This window comes from Narcine bancroftii, chromosome 3 (genome assembly GCF_036971445.1).
Source record: "Narcine bancroftii isolate sNarBan1 chromosome 3, sNarBan1.hap1, whole genome shotgun sequence".
NCBI classification, from domain to species: domain Eukaryota; kingdom Metazoa; phylum Chordata; class Chondrichthyes; order Torpediniformes; family Narcinidae; genus Narcine; species Narcine bancroftii.
In genome coordinates this window covers 222117251-222131854 of record NC_091471.1, presented here as the reverse complement: position 1 = coordinate 222131854, position 14604 = coordinate 222117251, and the positions used below count along the sequence as shown (strand labels likewise).

Genomic DNA, 14604 nt, shown 5'->3' with positions numbered 1-14604 from the left:
AACCACTGAGGAGGGGGATGTTGGAGGGAAAAGTAAGAATAGGAGTGGTGAAGGAGAGAAGGAAACAATGGAACCAGATCAAGGTGGGCGTCCCCCGAAATTGGAAAATCGGTATTCATGCTGTTGGGTTTAAGGCTGTCAAAGAGGAACATAATATATTCGGCGTCACCCAGACAGAGGACAAACTTATCTGTGCGGGAATGGTAAAGGGAAATCAAAATAGCTGCAAATGGAAATTCTCAATTGGACCCGCTGCCTGTGCTTCCAAATCTGTGGTTTGTCATCTCTATTTAACAACGTGGATGACCAGGTACGGTGAGTAAGTTTGTGAATGACACGAAAGTTGGTGGCAGACCAGACAGTGAATTAGATAGGATAGGATCTCGATGAATAAGAAAAGTGAGCCAAGGAATGGCAGATGGAATTTAACTCAAACATTTGCAAGTTATTACACTTTGGTAGATTAAGCCAGGACATGACTTGCATGGTGAATTACCCAGTCCATGGAAATGTAGAACAAAGTGACTTGGGAGTAAAGGTATATAGTTCCTTGAAAGTGGTGATACAGACTAACAAGGTAGTAAAGATGGCATTTGACATACTAACTTTCATCAATCAGGCATTGAATATAGGAGCAAGGACATTATATTACAGCTGTCCAAAACGTTGGTGAGACCACACTTTGAAGATTGCACACAGTTCTTGTCACCCAGCTATCTTCTTTGGCTTGGCTTCGCGGACGAAGATTTATGGAGGGGGTAAAAGTCCACGTCAGCTGCAGGCTCGTTTGTGGCTGACAAGTCCGATGCGGGACAGGCAGACACGGTTGCAGCGGTTGCAGGGGAAAATTGGTGGGTTGGGGTTGGGTGTTGGGTTTTTCCTCCTTTGCCTTTTGTCAGTGAGGTGGGCTCTGCGGTCTTCTTCAAAGGAGGTTGCTGCCCGCCGAACTGTGAGGCGCCAAGATGCACGGTTTGAGGCGATATCAGCCCACTGGCGGTGGTCAATGTAGCAGGCACCAAGAGATTTCTTTAGGCAGTCCTTGTACCTTTTCTTTGGTGCACCTCTGTCACAGTGGCCAGTGGAGAGCTCACCATATAACACGATCTTGGGAAGGCGATGGTCCTCCATTCTGGAGACGTGACCCACCCAGCGCAGCTGGATCTTCAGCAACGTGGACTCGATGCTGTCGACCTCTGCCATCTCGAGTACTTCGACGTTAGGGATGAAAGCGCTCCAATGAATGTTGAGGATGGAGCGGAGACAATGGTGGAAGCATTCTAGGAGCCATAGGTGATGCCGGTAGAGGACCCATGATTCGGAACCGAACAGGAGCGTGGGTATGACAACGGCTCTGTACACGCTGATCTTTATGTGTTTCTTCAGGTGGTTGTTTTTCCAGACTCTTTTGTGTAGTCTTCCAAAGGCACTATTTGCCTTGGCGAGTCTGTTGTCTATCTCTTTGTCGATCCTTGCATCAGATGAAATGGTGCAGCCAAGGTAGGTAAACTGGTTGACCATTTTGAGTTCAGTGTGCCCGATGGAGATGTGGAGGTCATGGTGGGGAGCTGGCTGATGGAGGACCTCAGTTTTCTTCAGGCTGACTTCCAGGCCAAACATTTTGGCAGTTTCCGCAAAACAGGACGTCATGCACTGGAGAGCTGGCTCTGAATGGGCAACTAAAGCGGCATCATCTGCAAAGAGTAGTTCACGGACAAGTTGCTCTTGTGTCTTGGTGTGAGCTTGCAGGCGCCTTAGATTGAAGAGACTGCCATCCATGCGGTACCAGATGTAAACACCGTCTTCATTGTTGAGGTCTTTCATGGCTTGTTTCAGCATCATGCTGAAGAAGATAGTAAAGAGGGTTGGTGCGAGGACGCAGCCTTGCTTCACGCCGTTGTCAATGGAGAAGGATTCGGAGAGCTCATTGCTGTATCTGACCCGACCTTGTTGGTTTTCGTGCATTTGGATAAGGAACTTGGGGGGGCATCCGAGGTGCTCTAGTATTTGCCAAAGCCCTTTCCTGCTCATGGTGTCAAAGGCTTTGGTGAGATCAACAAAGGTGATGTAGAGTCCTTTGTTTTGTTCTCTGCACTTTTCTTGAAGCTGTCTGAGGGCAAAGACCATGTCAGTAGTTCCTCTGTTTGCGCGAAAGCCACACTATGATTCTGGGAGGACATTTTCAGCGACACTAGGTATTAGTCTATTAAGGAGAATCCTAGCAAAGATTTTGCCTGCAATGGAGAGCAGCGTGATTCCCCTGTAGTTTGAGCAGTCTGATTTCTCGCCTTTGTTTTTGTACAGGGTGATGATGATGGCATCACGAAGGTCCTGAGGCAGTTTTCCTTGGTCCCAACAAAGCTTGAAAAACTCATGCAGTTTGGCATGCAGAGTTTTGTCGCCAGCCTTCCAGACCTCTGGGGGGATTCCATCCATACCTGCTGCTTTGCCACTTTTCAGTTGTTCAATTGCCTTATATATCTCTTCCCAGGTAAGGACCACATCCAGCTCTAGCCTCAAGGGTTGTTGAGGGAGCTGGAGCAGGGCGAATTCTTGGACTGAGCGGTTGGCACTGAAGAGGGATTGGAAGTGTTCTTACCATCGATTGAGAATGGAGATCTTGTCGCTGAGGAGGACTTCGCCATCTGAGCTGCGCAGAGGGCTTTGGACTTGGGGTGAGGGGCCGTACACAGTCTTTAGTGTCTCATAAAAGCCCCTGAAGTCGCCAATGTCGGCGCTAAGCTGGGTTCATTTGGCAAGGCTAGTCCACCACTCATTTTGGATCTCCCAGAGTTTGCCCTGAAGGTGGCTGCATGCGAGACGGAAGGCTCATTTTGTCTCTGGCCAGGAAGGTTTTGCAAGGTGAGCCTGGTGGGCAGCTCGCTTCTTTGCCAGCAGCTCGTGGATTTCCTGGTTGTTTTCATCAAACCAGTCTTTGTTTTTCCTGGATCCCAGAGGGTTTCAGGAGACGTGTCCGTGAGGCAGTTTGCATCCTCGAGCTTTGCTTGGAGGTTTGCCTGGAAGTTTCCTCTCACTATGTCTGACTGCAAGTTTCCAACATTGAACCTCTTTCTGGGGGCTCCACTGTTCTTGAACTTTGGCTTGAAGTGAAGGTTGAGCTTGCAATGAACAAGCCGATGGTCAGTGTGGCATTCCGCACTGGGCATGACCCTGGTGTGGAGCACATCTCGTTTGTCTCTTCTCGCACCAGAACGTAGTCCAGGAGGTGCCAGTGTTTGGATCGGGGATGTATCCAGGTAGTCTTCAGGCTGTCTCTCTGCTGGAAAAGGGTGTTAGTAATGACAAGCCGCTGTTCTGCGCAGAGTTCCAACAGGAGGCACCCGTTGTCATTGCACTTACTGACACCATGCTTGCCAAGGATTCCTGGCCAGGTTTCGGAGTCTTTGCTGACGCGAGCGTTGAAGTCGCCAAGGATGACAACCTTGTCGGCTGTAGGGGTGTGTTGGATGAGTTTGCGCAGATCATTGTAGAACTTGTCCTTTTCTGCTGGTTCCGCCTGAAGGGTTGGAGCATAGACACTGATGAGAGTGATACGTCGCTTCTTTTGAAGGGGGAGTTGCATGGACATGATCCGGTCAGAGTGGCCTGTCGGGAGGTTTTCGAGTTTGGAGGCAATGGAGTTCTTGACCATGAAGCCAACATCAGATAGGCGTCGTTCAGCCTGAGGCTTGCCAGAGCAGTAGAGTGTGAAGCCTGCGCCGTGTTCTTGGAGGCATTTAAAAAGGCATGGTCAGATAAGGCACAGTCAGCATAGCTTTGATCATGTGATCGAGTTTTGTTAAGGAGGCAGGAATGGCGAGGGCAGAGGATGTTGTCTGCACAAACTTTAGTACAACATTTTCCAAGTCCTTCATTCTAAGTTGGTACAATTGCATTGGATATTGATGAATTAATAGTTTGGACTGAATTGCTGGCCCACAGAAAAGAGAGGGTAGTGCTGGGAGGGTGTTATTCGAGTTGGGGCCCGGTGACCAGTGGTGTTCTGCAGGGACAGTGTCACAACCCCTGTTGCTTATGGATGAAAAGATAGGTGGGTGGGTTTAGTACATGTGCAGATGATACAAAAGTGGGTGGAGTTATACACTGTGTAGAGAGCTATCAATGAGATAAAGATCAGTGACAGATATGGGCAGAGAAATGGCAGAGGGAGGCAAATTTGAGGTGTTACATTTTGGAAGGCCAAATGCAAGGGAAATAGTGATTATGGTTGCTAAGCCACTAACAATGCCTTACCGTTTGATTAGACTTGACTGCCACCAGGAGATGACACAGAGCAGGATGCACGGTATGCTAGATCTGTAAGGGAGACTTGCAGCCTCATAGCATGTCTCATGGTGTTGTTTACAACAACTTTGAAGTAAAGAACCTTTTCCTTCATCCATGTGTTGTTGTCTAAGAACTCACCCATACGAATACAAAATGAAGCATGGTGTCAGAGGTAAGATGAATTAAATTAGAAGGAAATAAATACTTTAAAAGGTAAAATCTAAAGTCAGCAACTGATCAATGAAGAGAAAATAACAGTAAAAAATGGAAGGATGACATCCACCAGCAAAACTTCAGCTGACAGGTAATGTGGCTGAAAATTGGAACAGATTTAAACATTATTTAGTGGTAGTCAGAGCTGACGAGAAAAGTGATAAAGTGAAAGCATCAGTTTTCTTACATGTCATGGATGTGAAGCCCTGGAGGTGTATAATAATCCCACATTTGCTGCTGAAGGAGACAAAATTAAACTGGAAAAATAATGGAATAGTTTGAGGCAAACTGCATACCTTAATGTAACGTGACATTTGAGAGGCACAGATTTTTCACATGTGCACAGAAAATGTAAGAATGTGTTGATCAGTATGTGAGTGAATTGAGAAACCCAAGCAAAATGTGTGAATTTGGTGGACTGATTGACTCAGTGATAAAAGACAGACTTGTGTATGGTAATCCAGATAATAGTCTAAGGGAAAGACTGCTAAGAGAGAACATATTAAGCTTCCAACGCTTGAAGAAATCATGCCACAGTTTGCAAATCCAAAGATTTTTCAGCAAATTAGAGGCATCATCAGGATTTTGGCAGTTAAATTTGGATGAAGCAAGTTCTCAACTGTGCACATTCAATAGTCCATTTGGCAGATACAGGTTCCTAAGGTGACCATTCAGAATTGCCTCAGCTACTGAAGTGTATCACAAAACTATCCATATGGTCTATGAGTACCTGGACAGAGTTGATACCTCAATGGATGACATTATAGTATGGTGAACCATGAAAATGGAGCATGATGAGAGACTAAGGAAAGTGTTGGAAGCAACAAGGAAAGTACACCTGAAGCTGAATAGAGAGAAATGCCAGCTCGGGGTGACAGAACCAACATTTGTAGGAGATATTATTGGCAGTGAGGGCATCAGACCAGATCCCAGAAAGGTGTCTGCCATTGGGAACATGACAAGATCATAATGTAAAAAGGACGTACAGAGGTTTAATGGAATGGTCAACTCAATGGGTAAATTCATATCCAACCTCTCAGAAAATATGGCTCCATTGAGAAGACTAACAGAAAAGAACATTGAATGGGAGTGGAATCTTGAGCATGAAAAGTCATGGAGGGAACTAAAGAAACTGCTCACAGAGGAACCAGTTCTGAGGTTTTACGACCCAGCGAGACCCATCAAGATATCATCAGGTGCATCACATAGTGGGCTCAGTGCAGTTCTTTTGTAAAAATATGATGACTGGCACCCTATTGCGTATGCATCACGCTCAATGACAGACGCGGAGACGCAATACACACAAATTGATAATGAGCTGCTCAGCGTCACATATGCCTGCGGAAAATGTCATCAGTTTGTGTCAGGACAAGCGATCACTGTAGAGACTGACCATAAGCCCTTGATTGCATTGTTCCAAACGCGATTAAATGAATGTCCACCTAGAATACAAAGAATGATGATTAGGCTGCAACGCTATACACTCAATGTGGCGTACACTCCGGGTAAGCTAATGTACACAGCAGACGTGTTGGTTAGAGCTGTTGACATGAGAGAGACCGCAAACACCAAAATGGATGAAGACATGAATGCCTTCATGGACATGATCACGTGCACTGCCCAGATCAGATGCAAAGATGGAATTCATAAAGTCAGAGACAAACAAAGATGAAACATGAGACAACTGAGAAAAAACATCTTGGATGGATGGCCCAACATAAAGCAGGACTACTCACCTGACATTTCAGAGTACTGGAACTGCAGGGCAGAACTATCAGTGGTTGAAGATATCATTTACAAAGGAAGTAAAATCTTTATCCCAAAGAGTCTGAGAAAAGAGATGCTAAAAAGGATCCAAGGAGGACATCAAGGAATCAAAAAGTGTAAGAAAAGAGCACGAGAGGTGATGTTCTGGCCAAGAATCAACAATGATAATAACAAATAAAGTGTTGAATTATACAATATGCCAGAAATATCAAGCAAGAAATCCTGCAGAACCACTAAAGCCTCGCCCAGCACCACACAGACCTTACCAGAAGGTAGGCGCTGACCTATTTGAATGTCAAGGGAAGGACTATCTTGTAGTCACAGACTATTACTCCTTGTATCCAGAGGTGTGTAAAATGAACACCGCCACTGCAGTCACTGTAATAACAGGTATGAAAGTCATATTCTCCAGACATGGCATGGCAAGCGAGGTCTGCAGAGACAATGGACCCCAGTTTTTCAATTTAAAGTTTCTGACAGTTTGCCAAAGAGTGGGACTTTGGACACACCTTGTGAAGTCCTCATTTTCCACAGTCCAATGATCTAGTACAGACAGTGAAAAGACTGATGAACAAGGCAAAAGACAGTGGAATGGACTTCCACCAGAGTATGCTAGTGTACCACACAACGCCGCTTGAGTGTGGTATGTCAGAAGTTGTCCTGCTGTCAGAAGTTCTGACAGAGGAACAAAAAAAACCTTTTCCTTCATCCATGTGTTGTCTGAGAATTTAAACATAATGAATACAAGATGAAACAGTTAATGGCAGCTCTTAAAAACATTGACATGCAGAAGGATCTGGAGTCCAAGTCCATAGCTCATTGAGAGTGGCCACTCAATTTGAAAGCATACGTTTGCCCTATTAGATGGGACACTGAATATAAAGTGTTATATAACTGGTGCAGTTACATAAAACTTTGGTTAGGCTTCACTAAGAACATTGTGTGCATTTCTGGTTGCCCCAAAGAGAATGTGCAGGCTTTGGGAAGGGGACAGAATAGTTTTATCAGGATATTAACTAAGGAGGGATATGAATTAAAGTAATCAAAACATCCAATCGGAAACAGAGAGAAAAATGGGAACTTAGCAGAGAACAAAGAAGGAGTGAAAGGAAAAATATTGTTTTCATACTTTCACTTCAATAGAATCACCCATGACAATCAGAATTTAAATTTGTAACAGGTGATTTTCAGTGTTTATGACGTCTTGATGAGTCGCCATCTCACATCAGTTCAAGAGTTTCAATGTTGCTGACGGTAAAATGCTTACTTTGTGATCCTGACAATAATTCAGACAATATCTGAGGGACAACCATTGTTAATTTCTTTGCACTTAAACTCACCCCATGATTGATATACAATGAAGTGTGCACCACGCTTTGGCGTAGTGGTTAGCGCAATGCTTATGCAGCATCAGCGATCAGGACCAGGGTTTGAATCTCACGTCGACTGTAGGTTCTCCCCGTGTCTGCGTGGGTTTCCTCTGGGGGTTTCAGCTTCCTCCCACTGTTCAAAACATACTGGGGGGGGGTGTAGGTTAATCAGGTGTAAATTGGGCAGCACAGTCTCATGTCCCTCCCCCCACCCCCACACCAGAGGACAGCAACTGGGAAAGAAAATTCAAGGTTATTTTATTAGCATGCAATAAAATAGAAACGTGATATTGCACAAAATTTCCTTGGGTCTACCGTAAGGAAGGCAAAGATTCACTATCAGCAAAAATGGCCCCTGACAGCCAGTGAAAGAGAAACAAAAGAGAATGCCCGCAGAGTCACTGAATGTCCATGGCTTCGCCTCCCGCAGCCACACATCCTTCAGTCCAAACCATCCTCAACTCGAGCTCCAGATCCACATCCCTGACATGATCGGGAAACTTCCAGCCCTCTCTCACATCCTGGTTCCAACACCTGGTACCTCTTCAATGATAAAGGCAGGTGGAATTACAATCATTGAAGGAATGTGAACTCTGGAAGAGGTTGTTCCACCTACCTTACGCTCCCTGCTATCACCTATCTTTCTCAATCACAACCTGCTGCAACTCACAAGTTGAGATCCACTACTCACTGTAAAACAGTTATGCCAGCAAAAGAAACATTTTGGTGCGTATTTTCCTTCAAGAGATTATTTTGTTGAATGCAACGCCTTGGACTTTCAGGTGTGTTCATCCTCAACCCCATCATACTTTGCCAATTGAACTCAACAAAGAGTCCAACAAGAAAGATAACAATGAAGATAGGATGATTGATGTTATTTATTAACCTTGAGTAAGGTTTTTTTTTCCCCAAAGCCCTGCATAGTAGTCTGGGCCAGAATGTTAAGGATCAAAGATGAGCAGGCTAAGTAGATCCAAGTCAAAACACAAAACCCTGGAGAAACTCAGCTGGTCAAACATTGTCCTTTATGGAGCAAAGGTAAAAATACATAACTGACATTTCAGACTTGAGCCCTTCCTCAAGGTATGAAAGAGCTGTCGACAGGCATCCGACCAATGTTGGGGGGTGGGGGTGAGAAGAGAAGGGGGGTGGCAAAGGTGGAGAAATTAGATCCAAGATTGAATGGTTTTTTGAGGCAAAAGATAATGGTGCAAGAATACTTTCCTGAATAGAAAGTCTGTGACCTTTGTTCTTTATGATAAATATTAACAACTTGGATGTAAATGAAGAATGCATGATGAGTAAGATTTGCAAATGGCAGGAATACCTGTGGTGCTGTGGAGAGCAAGAAAGGTTGTAAAAGGCGAGCATTGCAAAAGTTCTACAGCACGGAAACTGGCATATCGGCCCTTTATATCCATGCCAATCAAACTAGTTGCTATGGCTTACATTTGGTCCATTTCCCTCCAAATATTTGATGTCCAAGAAAGCTTCCTTATTTGATATATTAAGGGCCCTACTGGAGAGGGTGTTATACTGGACCCTCCTCTGAGATAATGAGATAGGGCAAGTGCCTGAAGTGGCAGTGGAGGAGCACTTTGGGACCAGTGATCATAATTAGTTTTAAAATAAGTATGGAGAATGATAGAACTGGCACACAAGTTACTAAATTGGGGCAAGGCTGATTTTGAAGTAATAAGGAAGACACGCAGAAGCTATGGAGTCATAGAGACCCACAGCACAGAAGCAGGCCCATAGACCTGGCTTAAAGTAAAAACTCAATGCGAGAGAAACTCGTTAGGTCAAATAGTGTACTTTATAGAGCAAGGATAAGGATACATAACCAACTTTTCAGGCATGAGCCTTTTGTCAAGGTCTGAGCAAAATTTTCCAATATAAAGTACACTATTCGACCTGCTGAGTTTCTCCAGGATTGTTTTTACTTTAATTGTGTCACAGACCTGGCTCATCCATGGCAAAAAAAACATGCATTTTGACTTTGTCCCACTTGCCCACATGTGGACCATACTCCCCTCCCATTCATATGGCTATCCAAGAAATTCAAGGAACCTGACCATCATTCAGTTAGTGAAAAGTTGTCCATTCACACCCCTTCTCAACCTACCACCCCCCTTCCCCCTCACCTTATGGTTATGCCCTCGTGTCTTAGATTCTCACTCTCTGGGAGAGAGAGGGTCTCCAATCACCTTACCATGCCCCTCATGATTTTTTAGACCTCAATAAGATCTGGGCTCAACCTTCTTTGCTCTAAGCAAAGCACAACCAGGTTTTCCAGTCTCTCACAATAACTCAACTTCCCTACTCCTGGCAACAGCTTTGTAAACCTCTTCTGTGCCCTTTCCAACATTATATTCTCCTTCCTAAACCGAGGCAATCAAACCTGCACACAGTCGTGTCTCACAAATGTTTTGAGGAGGTGACAAAGGTGGATGAGAGCAAAGCAGTTGATGTAATTTATATGCACTCAATTTTCTAAGTGTGGCCTCACCAACATTTTGTATAATTTCAATATTTCATCCCAATATTTGTATTCTCACTGCACTATCTATGTTGCCATCTTTAAAGAGCTCTGTACCTTACAGTCCCGCTGCACTATTTCATTTTTTGGGCTCTGTGGTTAACAGAGTAAACTCTGGTTCTATTTACCCAAATGTCACATCTCTGACGTCTCTGAATTGAACTGCGTCTGCCATCCCTCAGCCCAGTTCTTCATCTGGTAAAAAAAATCCCTTTGGAAATCCCCAAATAACCTTTTCACTGTCCATCTTAGCATGTCTTTCATTTTTTATTTTGATTTTTTTTTAAGTTTGGAGATACAGCACAGTAGCAGGTCCATCCAGCCCAAATATACAAGTGAGTAATTAACCTACCAACCCTGTATACCTTTAGAATGTTAGAGGAAACTGGAGCACATGTTGGGGAAACTCATTCAGACACAGGGAGATGGTACAAACTCCTTCAGGATGGCACGGGATTCGAACCTGCATAATTTGTATTGTAATAGTTCTGTGCTCACCACTACACTATCCGTGCCATCCTTTTAGGGCCATGAAACTCACCCACCTTGCCACAAACATCCAATCATTCATATCTTTCACAAAAAGCAAGGAGACAAGTACAAAACTCCTTTGCCCTCCACTGGTCACTGTCTTCTAGTTTAAAAGACAGTCCTCTACAACCACTTCCTGAGTCCCATCAAAGAGCCAATTTTTTTGAATTGGATGGTTGGCCTCCTGTGCTCTAATTTTACACACCTATCATGTAAACATTATCAAATGCTTTGCTAAAATCTATACAAATAACATCAACTCCCTTGCCCTTGTCTACCTTCTTTGTCACCTCATCAAAAATTGTATCAGATTTGCCATACATGATTTCCCTCACAAAAACCCATTCTGGCTCTCCCCAATTTTCCCTGGCGATCCAAATGTTGATAAATTTTACTCACAGAATCCTTTCTTGTAGTTTCCAACAACAGATGTCAGACTCACAGATCTATAGTTACCTCAATTATCCTTAGAGCCAGTTTAAAACAACAGCACAACTAGTCTTCTGTCCTTAGCGATGAGCTAAAAATGTTTGATAAGGCCCAACAATTTCCTTCCTGCACTGATTTTGGATGCATTTGATCTGGGCTTGGAGTCTTACCAACTAAGACTGCCAATGCTTCTTAGGCCACAAGATTATAGGGCATATGAGTGAAATTAGGCCATTCGGCCTGTCCACCCCATGTCCATCATGGCTAATTTATTATCCTTTTTAACCCCATTCTTCTGCCTTTCCCCTGCAACCCTTGATTCCCTTCTTAATCAGGAGGTTACCTACCTCTGCCTTAAATCTACTCAATGGCTTGACCTCCAAAGCCATCTGCAGCAACGAATTCCATTGACTCACCACCCTCTGGGTTAAGAACTTCCTCCCCATCTTGAGGCTGTGCCCTTTGGTTCCAGACTCCCCCACTACAGGAAACAACATCTCCATGTCTATTCTATCCAGTCCTTTCAGTATTTGATAGGTTTCAGTGAGATTTCACCCCCCCCCCCCATGCCCCTCATTCTTCCAATCTCCCACCAGTACAATCCCAGAGCCTTCAAATGCTCCTCATATAAAAATCCCTTCATTCCAGGGATCATCCTTGTAAACCTCTCTTGACCCTCTCCACCGCCAACATATTCTTCTTTAGATATGGAGCCTAAAACTACTCACAATATTCCAAGTGCAGACTGATCAATGCCTGATAAAGGCTCAACATCACATCCATGCTTTTATATTCTATCCTTCTCAAAATTATTCCAAGCCGACCAGAAAGACCCCTTTTATTCTCACTCCCACCAATCTATCATCTATCCATGCTAAAATCTTTCTTCAAGTTCCGTGGGCTCTTTTCTTGCTTTGCAGCATTATGTCTCCTCTCTTCTTTGGCTTGGCTGCGCGGACGAAGATTTATGGAGGGGGTAAAAAGTCCACGTCAGCTGCAGGCTCGTTTGTGGCTGACAAGTCCGATGCGGGACAGGCAGACACGGTTGCAGCGGTTGCAGGGGAAAATTGGTTGGTTGGGGTTGGGTGTTGGGTTTTTCCTCCTTTGCCTTTTGTCAGTGAGGTGTCTCCTCTACACATGCAGAAATGACCTAAATCATCTTTGGTTATCTCTCTTCTCTCCCACTCCTGTTCAACGTTGACAAAATATTAAATCACACTCTTTCCATTCTCCTCTGGCTCTTCACAGACACCCATCATGATCCTTCAGAGGTTCTGTTATTTCTCTTGTGACTGCTTTGTTTTTAAATAGTTTAAGTGAATTAAATTGTGGTGCACTGTGGTGCAGCAACCAGACACAAAATACAGGAAAAACTACTACAGGCTTTAATCCACTTAAATTCTGTACACCAGTTGCAGTATCTCGATGGTTCCCACGTGTGTGACTGGCCTGGGAGGGGTCAGCTCGTCTATATACAGGTCGATGATTGACAGCCGGCCAGGTGGAGTTGGCCTCCCAGGTGGTCTACCTGCAGGTACAGAGGTCACCTCCTGCAGAAGGCTGGTGGGCATGCAGTCCAGTGCTGAGGTTGTATCACCACAAGTTGCTTCTGGATGGACACACGAATACACAGGGAATAGAGAGCTAGGTATCATGTGCAAGTAGAGGTTCACTTTAATTTGGGCATCATGCTCGTTTCAGATATGTGCACTGAAGGGCCTGTTCTATATTCAATGTACACAGAGGGTGGTTGATATTTTACTTTTTTTATATTTAAATTTAGACATACAGGCCATTTCAGCCCAAGAGCTCGTGCCTGCCAAATTTGCACCCAATTAGCTTACACCCCCAGTACATTTCGAATGGTGAGAGGAAACCAGAGCCCCTGGGAAAACCCACGGAGACACAGGGGGAATGAACAAACCCCTTACAGACAGGGCAGGATTCGGACCCCTGTCCCAATCCCTGGCACTGTAAAGGAGTTGCGCTAACTGCTACACCAACCATACCACTCTTCTGGAGGTCATCAGAGAAATTGGTGGAATCGGATACAATCACTACATTGAGTGGCATTTGGACAGGCACTAGAATAGGAAAGACAAAGAAAGATAATCATTCAGGCAAATGAAGGTCAACATGGGTATGGAGGGCTGAATGTCTTTGACTCCAATGCTTATTATTTCATAATAACCAGTCAAATGAATCGCTGATGTTGGGCCACTTACCTCAGTGGCTGTGCTCTGGTTAGCTCCAATTTCCAGTAGGAACTTGACAACTTCAATGTGATTTTCCTGAGCAGCCATGTAGAGCGGTGTGAAACCATTCTAAAAAAAGAATCAAACAATGAATGATCATATTCAGAATCCAGCAACAGTCCCACAAGAAATGAACAGCTGATACCAAAAGGTAAAACACAGGATTCTGTCGACCCCCAAGGTGAAGTGAAAAAAACACACAAATGCTGGAGAAACTGAGCAGGTCAAACAGTGCCTTTATGTAGCAAAGGTGAAGGGATGGGGGAACATGAGGGATCTCTGAACAAAAGGGGAAGGGTGGGGGTTGGTTGTTGAGGGTGGGAAATGATAGGTGGGGGGGGACAACCGTAGGAAATGGGGGTGGGGAAGGAGTCTAGGCTAGGTGGAGAGAGAAAGTAAGTTGGAACTGGAATGATGTTAAAGGGGGTGGGGAGGGGGAAAAAGGCAAGCTGATTAGTGGAATGCAGTGAACTCAATGTTCATGCCGTGGGGTTGGAGAGTGCTCAGATGAAAAATATCTGCAGAATTCCAAGTTCATCAAAGCTCTATAAAGAAAAATGAAGCTTAACAAATGGTGAATTCCTGATGTCACTTTCAGCCTAGATCACACCAGCAGTTTTTACGGCGAGCATATAATTTCATTTATAAAGTTCTAAATTTATCTCTGTGGTGGAACCACTGTTAATACTGTTTGCATGTGTATGCCTGTAGCTCCTCCCCCTTGGTTCTACTAATAAAGGGGACAATGCCAGAACAGGCTCGGGTCAACCACATGAGATATGCTGTCAGTTTATGGAAATAAAAGCCTGTTAGTCAGGTAACTTCAAGTCTTTGGAGTTATTGATAGCGCATCAATTTTATTACCATAATTTCTTTGGAACGGACAATGAAACCAGAGAGGCTGGAAATCAACTTGCGATCACCAGAAGAATCTGACAAGTTCAAACTCTGGCTGCTCTGCAGGCCTCCACCAAGATCACCCAATCCGATGCAGACAAGCTGCATGTACTGTTCTCAGAGTTGGACACCAAGTTTTCCCAATAGTCAGAGACTGCAAGGTATTCACCAAAGCAATGGTCATTCTGAAACACCAGTACCTGGCCCAGGTGAACAGAGTCTACACCAGGCAGGTTCTAGCAACGTGCAACCAGCAACCTGTGGAGTCGATGGATGATCACCTTTGGGTCCTGCAAGACCTCAGAAGGGCCTGCGGCTG

At 44.5% G+C, this 14604-nt stretch overlaps 1 protein-coding gene across 4 annotated transcripts in view; it reads right to left on the bottom strand.

Annotated features, from left to right (window-relative positions):
* LOC138758165 (ankyrin-2-like) overlaps nt 1-14604 on the bottom strand; it is a 355676-nt gene that overhangs the window by 315713 nt on the left and 25359 nt on the right. For all 4 annotated transcript variants that reach the window (XM_069926699.1, XM_069926701.1, XM_069926700.1 and 1 more), the window contains exon 2: nt 13359-13457. In XM_069926699.1, the coding sequence (XP_069782800.1) occupies nt 13359-13436 (78 nt within the window). In that variant the 5' untranslated portion in view covers nt 13437-13457. The remainder of the gene's footprint in view (nt 1-13358; nt 13458-14604) is intronic.